General features: G+C 51.2%; 1 protein-coding gene across 1 annotated transcript in view; it reads right to left on the bottom strand.

Moving 5' to 3' along the window:
* Positions 1–15178, bottom strand: part of LOC113487880 (tyrosine-protein phosphatase non-receptor type 11-like) — a 41233-nt gene that overhangs the window by 6883 nt on the left and 19172 nt on the right. Inside the window, exons 3-9 of the mRNA XM_026862799.1 lie at positions 6261–6455; positions 3302–3494; positions 3075–3194; positions 2657–2770; positions 2135–2231; positions 1526–1605; positions 663–818 (exon numbers count right to left, since the gene is read on the bottom strand). Of these exons, the coding sequence (XP_026718600.1) occupies positions 663–818; positions 1526–1605; positions 2135–2231; positions 2657–2770; positions 3075–3194; positions 3302–3494; positions 6261–6455 (955 nt within the window). The remainder of the gene's footprint in view (positions 1–662; positions 819–1525; positions 1606–2134; positions 2232–2656; positions 2771–3074; positions 3195–3301; positions 3495–6260; positions 6456–15178) is intronic.

The raw sequence follows: 15178 nt of genomic DNA, 5'->3' as shown, positions 1-15178 counted from the left end.
TCCCAAGGGGCTACACAGTCTGCCAGCACCCCTCCTGTCCTCCAGCCCACCTCCTCCTTGCTACAGTGACTTTGCCAATACAAAAGAAGGCTTGTGAGTAGAGCTACCTTAACCCCATCTCTGCACTCAGCTGCTGCAAGCACAGCCTTGCCCTCGTTCCTAAGCAAAACTGCCAGTGCCAGTCATCATCAGCTCCTCTCTTTATTAGGGAAGGCTCTTCTGGTAAATGGCTCTGCAAGGCATTTCACCGGACTCCCTGGCCCCTACCAACCTGCCCTTAGTGATACCCATGCAGGTGGTATGCAGATAGGCTGGGCAATTATTTTTGTCCCTCACACAGCTTGCGATTTGCAACATCCCCCATCCCGCCAGCCGCTTTCCAGCTTGCTGTGACAAGCACCATGGTCTTCTCTCCCTCTGCCACCTGCAATTCCCCAGATCCTGCAAGCAAGTCCCATGGGGGACACCCCATTAATATTTATGGGGCTGGGGAGATGGGCTGCGCAGAGCAAAGTGGTGCGTTTCTTTCATGAAGAAGAGCTAAAACAACATTACAAGACAGAGGAGAAATTAAATGAAAGCTAGCCAGAGACAACTTAACACTTTTAGTACTAGCAACAGGTAACTTTCAGGCTTGGGGAAAGCACCCTACAAGTGCTCACCCTGCCCCGCTCCACCTCCTTGGTTGTCATGACAATAACGTGACTGTTCTCTTGATACACCATGGCCCAGAAGTCATTCACTGTTGTCTGCAGGCAGCCCTGGGTGGCTATATAGATCTTGCAGTGCTCTGAGTTCCTTCCATCTTCAGGGATGCTCTGAGGAGCAAAGGAGAGAGGAAAAACACACCAGTGACGCTGGAGTGGGGACCTGAGAATTGGCTTAGTGCACCTTTAGCAGCAAAGTCAGCAGACTTTTCATGCATGCAGGATTCCTGAGCTAGCTGATTCTCCTCTATTCGTCAGACCTGTGGACGCGAACTGCTCTCATCACCAGCTTCAACAGTTGCCACCAGGATGGTCTGTCTGCCTCCAGGGACCACTGTAACGCACGTTACCGCACAACAGGCTCTTGCCAGCAGGCAGCTGCAGAAGTTGCAGGTGGACATGGCTGGAATGAAGCCACCCTGAAGGTTTCCCAAAGGCTGGTGCTTAAGTGCCAGAGCAGCATTGCTGGAAATACAGCTTCAAGCAGCTCTGAGCTTACAGGTGACAATTATAATTTGACCTCAGAGATTATTATGTTCAATGACAGAGAGTCTGGGTCAGTCCCCTAGGACGTCCTGACCAGGTAAGGAAAGGAGGGGATTGAGATAAACTCTCAGCTAGGGGCAAATAGGACATGGTAGAATGAGGAGACCCCTTGGGATACAGGAGAAAACCAGTGTTTAGCCTGGACCCAGTGAAAGATACTGGTCTTGACAAGCCATTTCCTCAAGACTTAGATCATTCCTGTACTTACCCACCAGAAACATGGCACTGGGCTGAAAACAGCCCCCCACCGGTGCCTTTCCCTTCCCAAGTACCTTGATATAGTTGGCGTTGATGTAGTCTGACCCAGGCACGCTCTCATCTGCGTCTCGGAGTGCCACACGTGTGGTATCAACTGAAGGAGAAGAGAGTCCAGAATGAACCCGGGAGCGAGTCACACCCGCAGGAGCACGGGTGGGCTTTGCTGCAGGGCAGACACATCGGCTCCCAGCAAGGCTTTTACTATCAAGTCACAAAGGTAACTACTGCAAAACAGGGTGTAGAAAGCTCCCACAACACTTCGCAGTCCTCCACACTACCTGGCTCACAGCTACGCCGCCAATCTACGTTGGGTGGACATCAGGGATACTCAGTGTTGCAGACTAACCTGAGCTCAAGTTTTCCAGTATTTCCTTTGAAGCATATTTGGACTCACAGCACAGAGAGAGGAGAGCAATTTTATCAGTTTCCCATGCAAAAGGGAAGGACCAGGTTAGAAAGGGGATGGAGAACACCATGAACTAACTGGACCGTTCCACTAGACCAGTGTACACCTCTTCCCAACTCAGCTATGATCAGAAAAGTCTGCAGGGTTAGCTAGCCCCAGAAAAGGCTGCAGAAATGGTGCTGAAAAACCACCAAACCAGTATTCAGCATCTCCTTACAGGGAAGGATGTTCTTGTAGCGATTCTTAGCCTTGTTCTCGGGTCGCTGTCCCTCCTTCCTGGGGTAGAGGAGCTTGCACTCTTGCTGCTGCAGCATCTGTGGAGCAGACCACAAAAGAACAAACTGTTCTGGGCAGACAAAGGGAATAAGAGGCAAAGGAAGGGCTCTTTTGACTAGCTGCTCAGCTTCCTAATGCTGAGAAGAGCAGAGGGAGTGCTGGCAGGAAGGGAAAGGGAGCCAAGAAGCAGCTTAATGAGAGAGTTAATGGGGGAAGAAGGCACAAATCCCTGCAGGAAATAAAAGGCACGCAGTTCTAGGATGAGGAAGGAGAAACTGCTTCAGACACGAGAAAAAGCAATGAAATAAAAGGACCAGGAGGTAACTCGGCTGAATACAGAAAACAGGGAAAGGAGAAATAGTGTTGAGAAGAGGTCCGCAGTGCTGGAAAATCATGACACTGAAAATATGATATTCTTCACCCACAGGCACAGGAGGGACAGAGGCACGGGAGCATTCTGTACCTCAAACTCTTCCCAGAACCCTTGCTTGGCCTTCTCACTGTGATCTGCCATTTTGTTCAGCTCCTTCACTCTGTTTTCAATGTTAGCTGCATTGATGCGCGTGGCATTGAACGGCTGAAAGACAGATGAAGACAGAATAGAAATCACTTTTGGGAACAGAGAGACAGATAACTTTCCCCTTGAAAAAAACCAATTCCTGATTCCCTGTGGTTATTGGCAGGAGCTGGGTCCATTCCTGAGGCCTTGAGTGTGGGGACAGGGATGTCTCCGGCTAGTGTGAGCCTGGACAAGCAAGACAAGTAGCCAGCGGGATGTTCTGGGGGCAGGGAGCATCCAAAGAGCGGGTGCAGATCTGTGCACTCCCCCAGGAGTTTGGACAAGCCCAGAACCGACAAATATGTGCTAGAGCAGCTACTACCTGCTTCAGATGAACCACAGCTCCAGATTTCTCCACCATGGGGTTTTTCTTATAGTGCTCCACCAGGTCTGTGAGGGTGTCAAACCTCTCTCCTCCCCCCACGTCATACTTCCCGTCTGGCTGCAGGAGAGAGAGAGTGACAAAACCACGGTGAGACTCGAATGCTCCCAGCTGGGTCACCCACCCCGTGCCTATCGCAGGGTGAGAGGGGACCAGACATTTCCCACCTGGTAGTGGATCATCACGTGGGTCACGTGCGGTTTCCGGTCCCCAGTCTCCATCTTATCCTCATTTGTCAGCACCGACAGTACAAAATCTCCTGGTTTGCTCTGGCTCTCCCGCACCAGGAAGCTGCCTGGTTTCCCCTTCTCTGTCAAAAGCTTCTCTGCCTCCTTGCCCGTGAGGTGCCCATGGTACCACCTAGGAGCAGCGGTGGAGAGCAAGGTCAGCTCAGGAACGTACAGAGCACCGTCCTTAGCCACGAGCTGCCCTCACTGCTGGGGATGGTGTTGGCAGCAAACTCATTTCTAGGCTCCCAATCTGACTGCTCGACCCACTGGCATCACACCAACTTGAGTTAATTTAGAAACAGTTGCCAGTGACTTCCCTCCCAACACTTTGCAGGGTCAACCTTAGCCTGAGGCTGGAAGTGTCAGGACTTTGCTCAATCCTCCAGCCAAACGTGAAATGGCACCAGTATATTAACCTGCCACGTGATGTATGACAAGCGCTGTCATCTAGGGACAGGGTTCTGACGAAGCCGTAAGAACACGATTCCGGCAGTTCTCACTTGAAAGTGGTTACGTTTTTCTTTATTTTTTAACATGGAAGAAAAAGAACGTTTGGAGTCAGCAGGCTGTAGCCAGGATCAGACACGAGAGTGGACAGCACCAACCAGAAACAAGATGCTCTGACACAGTTCGGGAGGGATTTTCAGCAGGGTCCTCCTCGCTGTACTTACTGCTGCTCCCCTCCCCGGTCGCTGACCTCAGCTCAGGTCTGGCTGAGGAAGAGCAGAAGCGCCCTGCACGTTCACCCAAAGTGGCAAAAGCGGGTTCCCCACTGTGCCCAGGAGGCCTCTCCCCCTCCAACCCTGCCCACAGCCGCTCCTCCGGCCGGTTGTGATTTCAACGTGCAGAGGTTTGTGCCCAGCTCTTCCCAAGCCTCACTGTGTGGGCACGAGTCGCTCCACCTCCCCGTCTGCGTACATCTTGCGTGCACGTGCCCCTTTCTCCATCTAATCTCTCATAATCCTTTCTCTTGACATACTTACGCCGCAGTCCCAGGGAAGTGCAGGCTGTCTTTGAACCGACTCGGTCCGAAGCCCAGAGCAGCCCTGCCACGATGCCTTGGGCTTGAGCACACAAACCAGGCTCGCACGGCCTTTGCTGCACTCGCCAAGGCAGCACGTCTCACCCACCCGGGGCAGCCGTGCCTCATGGGCCAGCACGCAGCCTTCCGCAGATACAAATAACCGTTTGGAGCGAAGCAGAGTTTCTTTTTGCCTCGGAGCCTTCAATCCTCACACTCCGTCAACACTCAGCAGTGGCTCTGGGCAGATGCCACAGGTCCCACTTTGAAGATGCTGGCTCCTGGCCTGCCAGCCAAGCTGCCAGGAATTCAGAGACGCTCAAAATAACCTTCCAGGGGCGATGCAATGGCATCACGTCATGTCTCAGCAACTTTGTCCCAGAGGACGAAGTTTATAGAACAGCAGCCAGTGATGCTGGGCCTTTTGAATCCCGACTCAGCATGCTATAAAGGCAGCCGTTTCAAGCTGGACTGGGAAGACCTCTACAGAGGAAGACTCCTTCTTGCAGGCCTGAGAAGGCATTAGGATCACGGGGCTGCACGAGTCGTGCTGCTCCGCAGGGCAGAACGACCCACTCTGGTGGAAGTTTTCAGGCCCAGGTCTTAGAAACGCTGCTACCCCGACACATCCCGCTAGATCCTGACACCACCGTGTTTCATATGTTTAGAGGACTTGGACCCTTTTCCCTCCCTTCTCCCTGATGCCACCAGATGTGTGGTCTGGAGTAGAAATCTTTACGGAGCTTCCTTGCCAAGCCAGATTTTCCTTGGCGGGAGAAAAGGGGGAAACCCAGCTGAAAGGGGGTTTCCACTTTTCCAGAGCTTCTGCTAAACACGAGCGGCCACCCGGCTGCTTCTCACACCACGATCTGGAAGGAGCAAAGAAACCTCCCTGGCAACAAGGGAGCACATGAGCTGGAGGGACTTCCCAGCGCCTCGGCCCAGCCGGCTCACATGACGGCGTGGAAAGGAGCGTCTCTGCTCCATTTCAGGAACTGAGACTAGTCCCAGCTTCGCCTTACCCCGGCTGCTAAAGTTAGAGTTAGTAGGGGCTGCTTTGGCATAGCCAGCCGCCTGAGCAGGCATTCCCCTTTCCAACCCACCGTGTCAACCGCTGCCTGTGACACTGGGGAAACTGAGGGGGAGGAAAAGGAAAAAAAGGGGTCACTGGAGCGTCATAGATGAAGGGGAGGGAAGAAGGTCACTAATCGGCCGGTGGAAACATCCTGAAGTAGCCCAAGGCAAGTCGCTTCTTGAAGCAAATCAGCCATCCCCATCCCCGCCAGTGTGCTGCTGCCGGGATGAGCAGAGGTGGAAGACTGAGATGGAATGGGGGAAGACTTTTTACAGGGCATTTTCACCAGCGTTCTGCAGGCAGAAACGTCACTTGCAGGCGTTTTGCTTCTTTTAAAACCAAAGCTGCCTCCTAGGATACACCTGCAGGACCCTTTGCAGATGGACTCACACTGCTCGTGTTGGATGGGGCTCTGAGCACCCCGATTTAGTTGAAGATGTCCCTGCTCACTGTGTGGGGGGGGTTGGACTAGATGACCTTTAAAGGTCTTTTGCAGCTCAGACTATTCTATGATTCTACAATTCTATGTTCCCTGTTGCCTAAAAGCTACAGAATATCAGCCAATACCAGCTTCTGTGCCTTGCTAGTGTTCCCCGGCCAGCCTCTGGTCACACCTGCAGGCAGAGCAGCTCGGGAACCATATCCCAGAGGTGTGCAGCTTTTGGGTCACAAAAGCAAAATCACACCCAGACACACTCTGTTTCAGGCTCCTTTCCAAACCCAGGCCTGCCGGTGGTCTGAGCCATCTGGGAAGGCAACATCATCACCACTGGGAGAGGCTGCTGGAGAGCGTGGCTCACCTCTCCGAGGTGGGGTCCTGGCAGTTGAGGGGGTACTTCAGCTCGATGACATTGCTGTTCTTCTCCCGCAGCAGCCCCTGCTGCTCCGTGTAGTACTGCACCAGCTCTGCAAGGGTGGCAAACTTCTCCCCTCCGTAGAGGTCATAGTAATCCCCCGTGTTCTGGATCTTAATGTGTGTCACCTCGTCGTTCCTTCTGAGGAAGGAAGGCAAACAGGATTGCAGGTGTGAGAGAATGGAAACCCACCAGTGGCCTTCAGAGCCCAGATGCCTCCCGGACACCACCCGCCTCTCTAAGCTGCACCACGTGCTCTCCGTTCACTCGGCTGCTGCTCACGCTGGCCATGCTTCTCCAGCAGGGGATGGATGGATGGATGCTCCTTGGCCAAGGTCACTCAGCCAAGAAGTGACTGCACCTCGCAAGCTCCCAGCCCGCTCTGCTTCCCAGACCAACCTCACACACACAGGAGGTGAGGAATTCCTCCTCTGCCATCCCTTCCACTTCCTACACTACTTACCCTCTCGGCTGGATGAGGCTCCAACCTCGCTCCGGTTTACAGTGAACAGTTTTCTATGTTAGCATCTAATTAGTTTTAAAAAAACCCAAACAAACAGGAAAAAAGCCACTCAAACCAACACATTTCCTGATATTTGCAAACCCTATAAACTGTACCAAAAGGGTTAATGTTTTTCCCCCTGCAGTGCTGCCCTCCAGACTCAAGGGGCTGGGTGCCTTTATCAGCCCGTTCCAAGAGACCCTCAGCCCAGCAGAGCCCAGCTGCCTTCCTCAGAAGGCCACATTAACCTCTGAGAGGCAGGTTAATTGTATTTTAACACACTCAGCAGCAGCCCCCCGAGCTGGGGAGACATGGCTGGAAGCCCGTTGCTTGATGGACGAGCTGGGTCAGAGAGAGACTCATAAATCTGGGCAAACTTCTCCTTCTTTACGGTGGGGAGCTGCTCCCCAGCTCTCTCCATTTGTTGCCAAAGCAACCGTGACAGTGAGATGCAGGAGACTCAAGGTGGGATAAGCAGCGTACCAGGTCGGACAGAAAAACCATTTCACAGAGTGAAGATTTAGAAAAGAGACAGCGGCCTGTGCACGAGGTGAAATGGAAGGAAGAGCTGGACCATGGCAGGGGATCTGGGGGGACTGCCCCCATTTCTGCTCTTCCTGCAGCAGGGTACAGCCCCCGTGGCAATGCAGTGAAAGACCAGATATCCGGATGCTATCGGGTGTCCAACCCCAGCTCCCAAAGTCATCTCCTGTTTAGTTTTCCTGGGCTGTAGGTACCTCCTACCTCAGCGTCTGGACCCTAGCGCTCGATTTCAGATGTTAAGATCTGGCCCTCAAATGCAAGCGGTGGCAAAAGGCTCTGCCTGCCTCAGGGGAGCTGCGGGAAGACAGCCCGGCGGTGTCAGCGGGATGTCCCGTGGTGCTTCTCACTCGCTAAGGTTCCCGGTATCACGCTGTGTCTGCCCGGGGTTTCCAGTGGTGTCATTTTATTTAAAGACCTTTATGCAAATTCCTCTAGTCTAGACAAGCGCTTGGAGCAGCACCAAGGAGTTCTCCTCTGGCAGAAAGGAGCCGGCTGCTTTTCCATCCTGCCTCGCACGTGCAAGACGGACACCTGGCTCCTCAGGTGAGGTGAGGAGCGACCTCCTCCTCCTCCCCGGTGCCTCCTCCTGGATACCACCTTGACCCACGCGCTGCAATGGTCTAGTGGAAATCCACCTGGGAGGACTCTGCTGACTTTGCCATAACTGACTCCCCCGAAAGCAGAGGCCATCCAATTCCGTGAGCTCGGGGCCGTGTACCTGCAGGACTGTGGGATGAGGGGTGCAGGGCACCCCTGGGATGCACTCACGTTGCCCATGGTGTGGCTGCCTTTATGTAACTACTGCCGCGGGTTTTGCACTATCTTGGGGATTTTAACAGCCACTTTTGGCATGCGAGGGGCTTGTCATGTGCACGAGCAGATTAAATGCTGACTGTCCAACCGGCTCTGCTGGAGTACGCAGCAGCAGCTCCTCGGCAACCGGACGAGGCCAAGCTGGAACTCGGCAATGAGATCTCTGTGTGCTAATCCTTGAAGAGCTCACAGAAACATTAATAGCAGTGTGCTAGCAGAGCCACTGCGTGCCCCTCCTCCAGACCTGCCTTCATTAGAAGCATGACTTATGATTAGACAGCAACACTCTTGGCCACATTCAGGCCACGGTCACCGCATGTCGTGCAGTTCTCCCTAAAACACTACCCTGACAGATGGCCCTATTCCCACTTACTCCATCCCAGTTGCTCAAGAAGACTTTGTCAATGTAGAATCAGCAATTCCACTTTGTGCTCACACAGCCCTTCCTGGATGCTTTGTCTGGCACTGGGGTGATTTCTGCGTCGTGCCAATTCAGAGGCAACAACCAACTGTGAACAGGGACAGCATCCACAGTATTACCATCACCCCACGTTAACAGCAGAACAAAACCAGCAAAAGACCAGCCAAACAGGCCTGAGGTGTGACAATCTGCATCTGGGTCCTGAACAGTCACACTACACCTTGACAACAAGGTCTTGGAGACAGAACCCATCCGTCTGCAAGACAGAAAGCTGACGAGTGGCACTCCTGGGTATTCACAAAGACACAGTTAACTCTTCCTGGTACAGCTGGTAACTATAGTTCTGACCTGGCCTGCCACACCAACTCCAGCTGTCCTACGGGCAGAGACATCAAAGCTTGGCAATATTTGCATCTAGGGTATGAGCAGAACTGACTAGATGGAAATGAAAACTGGCTGTGAAACCCAGACCCCAGCCAGGGCTCCGATAACAATGCCTCTCCTCCGAGAGGAGCTGGCACACGAACCCCTTCTGCCAGTCACACCAGCAGCTGGACGGGAAGAGCCTTTGTGCAGCACAGAAGGCAGCAGATGAAACTGCGTTTTTGCCACTTGGCCTGAGGCTCAAAAGCTCCCTTTTTTCCACAGCTCCATCTCCACATCCCAACCCGGTTACAGACCTACAAAGGCTCAGTTCACAGAGCCACCCCCCCACCCCCAAAGGCCTCTGAGCACTTCAGGGATGAAAAGCAGAGAGATAATCAGGGTCATTTATCCCATGAGCCCTCAAGGTCATGCTAAACAGAGAGCGCATTGATCGATCCCCATTTACTTCCCATTTTCTTCTCTTAAAGCTTGCGTCACCTCTGCAGCTCCAAACTGGAGAACTGGACTGCACAGTAGCAGCATCCATTAAACTGTGCCCTCGACACGCTGACTGGTGTAATAAAGCACAAAGGAGATGCCCAAAGTACTCAGCTGCCCTGTGCTGGAGGGCACAGCTACTTCTGACTAACAGACACGCAGCTCAGACACACAGGTTTGCTGCACTGTTTAACAGCAGTTACCAGCCTGTCTGGCAGCTTCGGAGCCGGCAGCCAAGCGAGAGTCGCCTCCGTTCCAAGCCAAGCTTCTTTACACTATCAGCACAACTCCTTAGCTAGATAGCCAGGAGGGTTTCTTGATCTAAAATACTCCAACTTGTGAGCCTGTGTCCATACTGCATCAGTGTGGATGGAGTCTGCTCTTCTTCGCAATCCAGCACAGTCAGTAAGAAGAGGACTCACAAAAAACCCAAACTGACCCTTTTTTTTTTTTTTTTTTTGTCACTGATGGCAAAAGAACCGCTGTAATTGTCAGAAAGACCTTCACCTGTTGCATCGCCCAAGTGTCTTTTTTGGTCACGTGCTTTTCCTGCCTGTGTCAGACAGAGAAAGCCTATAACTTCACGTGATGCATATATGACTCCTCTGACAAGCTGCAAAAAGCAACCCCAGAACCCCCCAAACACTCTCTATGGAAAAACCAAGACGATTCTCTCATGGGGTTTAGAAACTTTGCTGAAAGTTTGCTTTCAACTAAGAGCTTAGGCTCTCAGAGAAAACTCACTATCCACCAACACAACACGACAGAACCAACTGCAACTTGCATGGGGTTTCAGAGACACAGCCAAGGGAATCCTAGAGGTTAGGATGGGCTTTGAATTCTTCGTACCCCATTCCGAGGGAAACAATTCCGCTGCCTGCCTCAGCCCTACTGCTCACTTAAGGTGTTAGGAGCTCCCGAAGGTGCACAGGGACAAAGGGCATCCAACAACTCGGTGAACTCACACACTGGCACCATTTCCCTATAGGGGCATTTATACTTTTTGCAATCCTGAAGGCGCTTCCTGCCCCAGGGAGACCCAGCCTTTTGCCCTGGGAAGGGGTGTGAAGCACAGACCATTTGCCATTGAAAGGAGGCTTTCGCCACCCTCCTCTGTCTTGCCAAACTTGTAAATAGCAGCAAATACGAGCACAAGTAAGCCAAAGGTATCCATCCACTAGTGTTGTGTCTCTAACAGAATGATCTGCTTCCAAATAAATTTAAGCCACTCCAGGACAAAACAAAGACATTGCTGCCAGAGGAGAACATGCTTTCATAAGGGAAGAAGAGTCTTGTGATAAGAGCACTTGGCCAAGATTCGATGATCTGATCTTCAGCACCTTCTTGAGGCTCTCAAGGTGACTCTGGGCCCATCATCTGTCTCCTAGCTGTAACACAAAGACAGTGCTTCCCTTACAGAATCACAGACAGGACCTTGGAGATCATCCAGTCCAACCGTTCAGCCAGCACCGACAGTTCCCAACTACACCATGTCCTTCAGCGCTAAGTCAACCCGACTCTTCAACCCCTCCAGGGATCCCGGGGACTCCCCCCCTGCCCTGGGCAGCCCATTCCAACGCCCAACAGCCCCTTCTGCACAGAAATCCTTCCTGACATCTAGTATAACCTTGTCCCTGGCACAACTCGAGGCCATTCCCTCTTGTCCTTAGTTGGCTGGCCTACCTTAGCAGGAGCAGAATCAAGCCTACCTCTCACTACAGAGCCTTAATAAAGCCGGTAGGTGCTATTATGATGAGACACAAGGGCAACTGTTTTAGAAAAGAGCCTCTTTCAAGCCTCCTTCCATTCTTCTCCAGATCCAACTTCCTTCCTGTGCTGCAACTGCATTGTCTGCAGCAACTCAACCAATGTAACACGCCTGCAGTATTGATTTACTCCTTTTTGCAGAGTCTGTATTCTGTAGGACATCAAATCCTCGTTGATGCATGTCCCAACCCGTATCCAGAGTGTAATTGTACATGCCTTTTCGGGGGGGAAAAAAAAAAATCCGGTTACATCCACGAATGCTCAATGGAAGTGTTACTGGGGAAACCACTCTGGGAGATTGTAGCCCTAACAACAGTTTGTTACCCAGAAGCACCAACGGGGATAAGATCTGTTCCCATCAAACATGACCCAATTACCAAATTAACAGGGTCTCTGACAGATGGTTCTTAACTGTCTTTGCATTTACATTACTGTTGTGGCCAGAGGCCAAGCACCACTTAGGCAAACTTTCAACATGCCTTTTCCTTTTGTTCAAGCTACTTACCCAGACCTGGCCAAATCTGTGAGAAGCTCTTTGCTTTTTTCAGAAGCCATACTAAATACTTGGTCTCCTGAAAACGTGCTCTGGCAGATCCAGGCAAGCACTGAAAGCTGGAGACACGGGGCCCTTTCCTGTGTGGCCTCCCATATTTCTCCCCCAACAGCCCTCTCTTTCAATCAGGAGTCTATTTTGTTAAGAATCACAATTAAAATTTGGAAGGCTCAATATCAAAAGTAATCCCAGTAGCAGGTCCTTCTAGGAACTGCGATGCGACATGGCACACAAGAAAGGCAAGGAAGCTTTTCTAACAGCCCCTCATCAGAACCGCGACACATGAATAAACTCTACTTGCATCCTCCAAAAACCCCCTAACTAGCGGGCTCTGCTCCCGGCATCCAGAACAGCTCCCACAGCTCTCCTGCAAGCCCAGCTCCAGTTCACAGCCCCTTCCTCCAAGCAGTCCCATCCAGTGCAGGGTTTGTGAGACGCTAAAGAAAGCATGAAGTGATGGAGAACCGTCGTTGCCTTTGGCAAACACCAGCGCTCCTGACCCCCGGGAGGTCAATCCCTGCAAGGAGGAATATCACCCACGTGAAGTGACCCACGATCCAGAGCTGTCCTACTGTCTGCGTTGAGGCAACACCGAAATACCTGCTGCAGCAACTCCACGGAACAAAACAAGACAGCTCACGTATAGACGCAGCGGATATTACTACAGCCTTACTCAAAACAACTCTCTGTCATCATTACACTTCAGCTGAAGTTGCCAGACTACTTTCCTCCCTGTTGATGTGCTCCACATATTTCGCAGAATCACAGAATCATCTCAGCTGGAAAAGACCTTGAAGATCATCCAGTCCGACCATTCACCTAACACTGACAGTTCCCAACTACACCAGTTCTCTCAGCGCTATGCTGACTCTACTCTTAAACCCCTCCAGGGATGGGGACTCCACCACCTCCCTGGGCAGCCCATTCCAACACCCAACAACCCCTTCTGTAAAGAAATGCTTCCCAATATCTAGTCTGAACCTTCCCTGGCACAATTTGAGGCCATTACCTCTTTTCTTATTGCTTACTACTTGGTTAAAGAGACTCATCCCCCCTCTCTGCCCCCTCCTGGCAGGGAGTTGCCGAGGGCCAGGAGGTCTCCCCTCAGCCTCCTCTTCTCCAGACTGAACCCCCCCAGTTCCCCCAGCCGCTCCCCAGCACACCTGTGCTCCAGACCCTGCCCCAGCTCTGTTGCCCTTCTTTGCCCTTCTATTTGCTGAAGTGCCCAAAGAATAAGATGAGCCAATAAATCCAAATTCAGTGTCTAGTAGTGACGTACCACCAGCACACCAAAGTCTCCTCAGGAACAGAGCCCTCAGCGCCGGACCACGGCAGGACTCTCTGATCCTCTGGGTGGAACAAGCTCTGGAACTGATCTGCAGAGATGTCCCAAAAAGGGGCATGTTTCAGAAGAGAAAAGACTGATAAAAAGAGCCAGGTTTGGCCAGTTACAAGCTGACAGCCATTTGGACTCAAAGCTGAGGATTTTTTGAAGAGTTTTTTTCTATTATCTTAAGACCAGGACAAACGTCATCTGTTCATTAACCGTATCACGTCCTTTCCATGCGTCTTGCCTCTTTCTCTGATAAAACAAAGCCCTGTAAAGACTTGTTGCTGTGATGGTAAAGGCTGAAAGAGTGCACAGAGGTAAAAAAAGAAAGGGAAAGCAGCCACAGAGTTTCATGGAAACCTTCTCATAACTTCTGCAATACTATTTCCTCGCCTCTCTTCAGGGACACATATCTGGATGCATACCAGCACATGGTCACTTGGTGTGTGGTCTGGTCAGCCAAAACTCCATCGCCTGCTTTCTTTTCAGCCCACATCCTCTCTGTAATTAAGAGGAGCTGCATTTCCCCTCACTGGATTTCAAAAACCCTTGAAGAAGCTAAAGGGGGGGTTGAAAGGAGGAGGAAGAGGTTTTGATTGTTTTCCTAAAGGTACTTTCTCCTACTGACACCTCTATTTTAGGTACTTTTTCAAAGATATCTGTATTGTTTCCTTTGAAAAGCTGAAAACCTTTCATTTCTCAGAAGAAAAATACACAGACCTGTCCAGTTCAGAGGGAAAAAAAGAAAAAAAAACCAAACCAAAAAGCTCTGTCAGGACACAATTCTAGGGGATAATAATAACACATTGTTCCATCTCTGTGTGTGTAATGGAACAGGGAAAGGAGAAGAACACAGGGGGAAGACAGCTGCCCAAGTTTTCAGCTCTCACAGCACATAAAGCTACTCATTCTGTACTCTATTAGGTGTTGCAGCTCTAATTCCCAAGAACATCTATGCACATGTTTTGGGGCCATCACCAGTGGGAAAAGAGCATATTGCTCAGATGAAGTATAACCAGTGACCACGTCCAAGCAAATTTTCCCTACCCGAGACTCAAGTTATGGACTAGAGCTGGGATAAGCCAGGAAGGCTCAAGGACTTGCAGGTAGAAGTAGTCAGTGAAAGAATTCCTTCCTTGTGTTCCATTCGTGATGCCTCAGAGCTCCAACGCATTGCCTCTAAGCTTGTGTGTCATGTTTAATGTGCTTTCCTGGAAACATGGTTATGTGTCACAGCTTTGGTTTAGTCAGAACTGTGAGAGTTGGTCAGACTTTCCACTGAGATACAATCTGTCAGTGGGTTGTGGTGGTAGTGTTCAATACTAGGATATTAAGGCATGCTGCATTGCTCTGCTCTTGCATCTCATCACTGCAGGGCACCTTTCATGCATTGAGAGTATTAATTGGCTCGATTTTATGGTCAAAAAAATACTGTTAGCAAACATCGACTGCGACACAAAGGTCTCCCTGCAGGAGGAAGTGGCCCAAACCCCCTCTGATAATCTCACGCTCCCTTCCCCCAGCCATGGAGAAAGCAGAAAGGGGTAAAGAAATAACAGCAATAAATAAAACTGCTCTGGGACTCCACAGGAGCAGCTCTTCCACACGAGGCCAAGTTTTTTTATCCTCTGAGTCTCCACACGTGCCGCAGCTGGGAGAGGAGAGGCAGTGGACCAGCGCAGGTGGAAGACAACAAACCACGACAGCAGAAACAGCATTAAAAGTTAAATGTTAAATCCATTTAACAGCAGAAACGTGGCCTTTGGCTGAGGGACAGAGCGAAGGGAAGAAAACTGTGGAAACCAGCGGACAAGGCATGAGGGCAGTAAGGCAGGTGTGGGAACTGGCTCTCCTGGCAAAGCCACTTGCCCTGCTATTGCGGGGTAATTACGCTGCTCCCTGGGTATCTTTCCACATCAGGACACTGTTGCACAGCCATAACCTGCATCTGCTTGCACACTGCCTGGCTGAGCAGGTGCTGTCAGTACTTCACTATGATCAGACAACACCCTGACTCACAGAAATCACATGAAGAGAGACACTAAACTCGCATGAAATACCTCCCCTCCCC

Source organism: Athene cunicularia, assembly GCF_003259725.1.
Source record: "Athene cunicularia isolate RWA chromosome 21 unlocalized genomic scaffold, athCun1 chr21_part1, whole genome shotgun sequence".
Lineage (NCBI taxonomy): Eukaryota > Metazoa > Chordata > Aves > Strigiformes > Strigidae > Athene > Athene cunicularia.
This window is presented reverse-complemented; position numbering and strand designations above follow the sequence as displayed.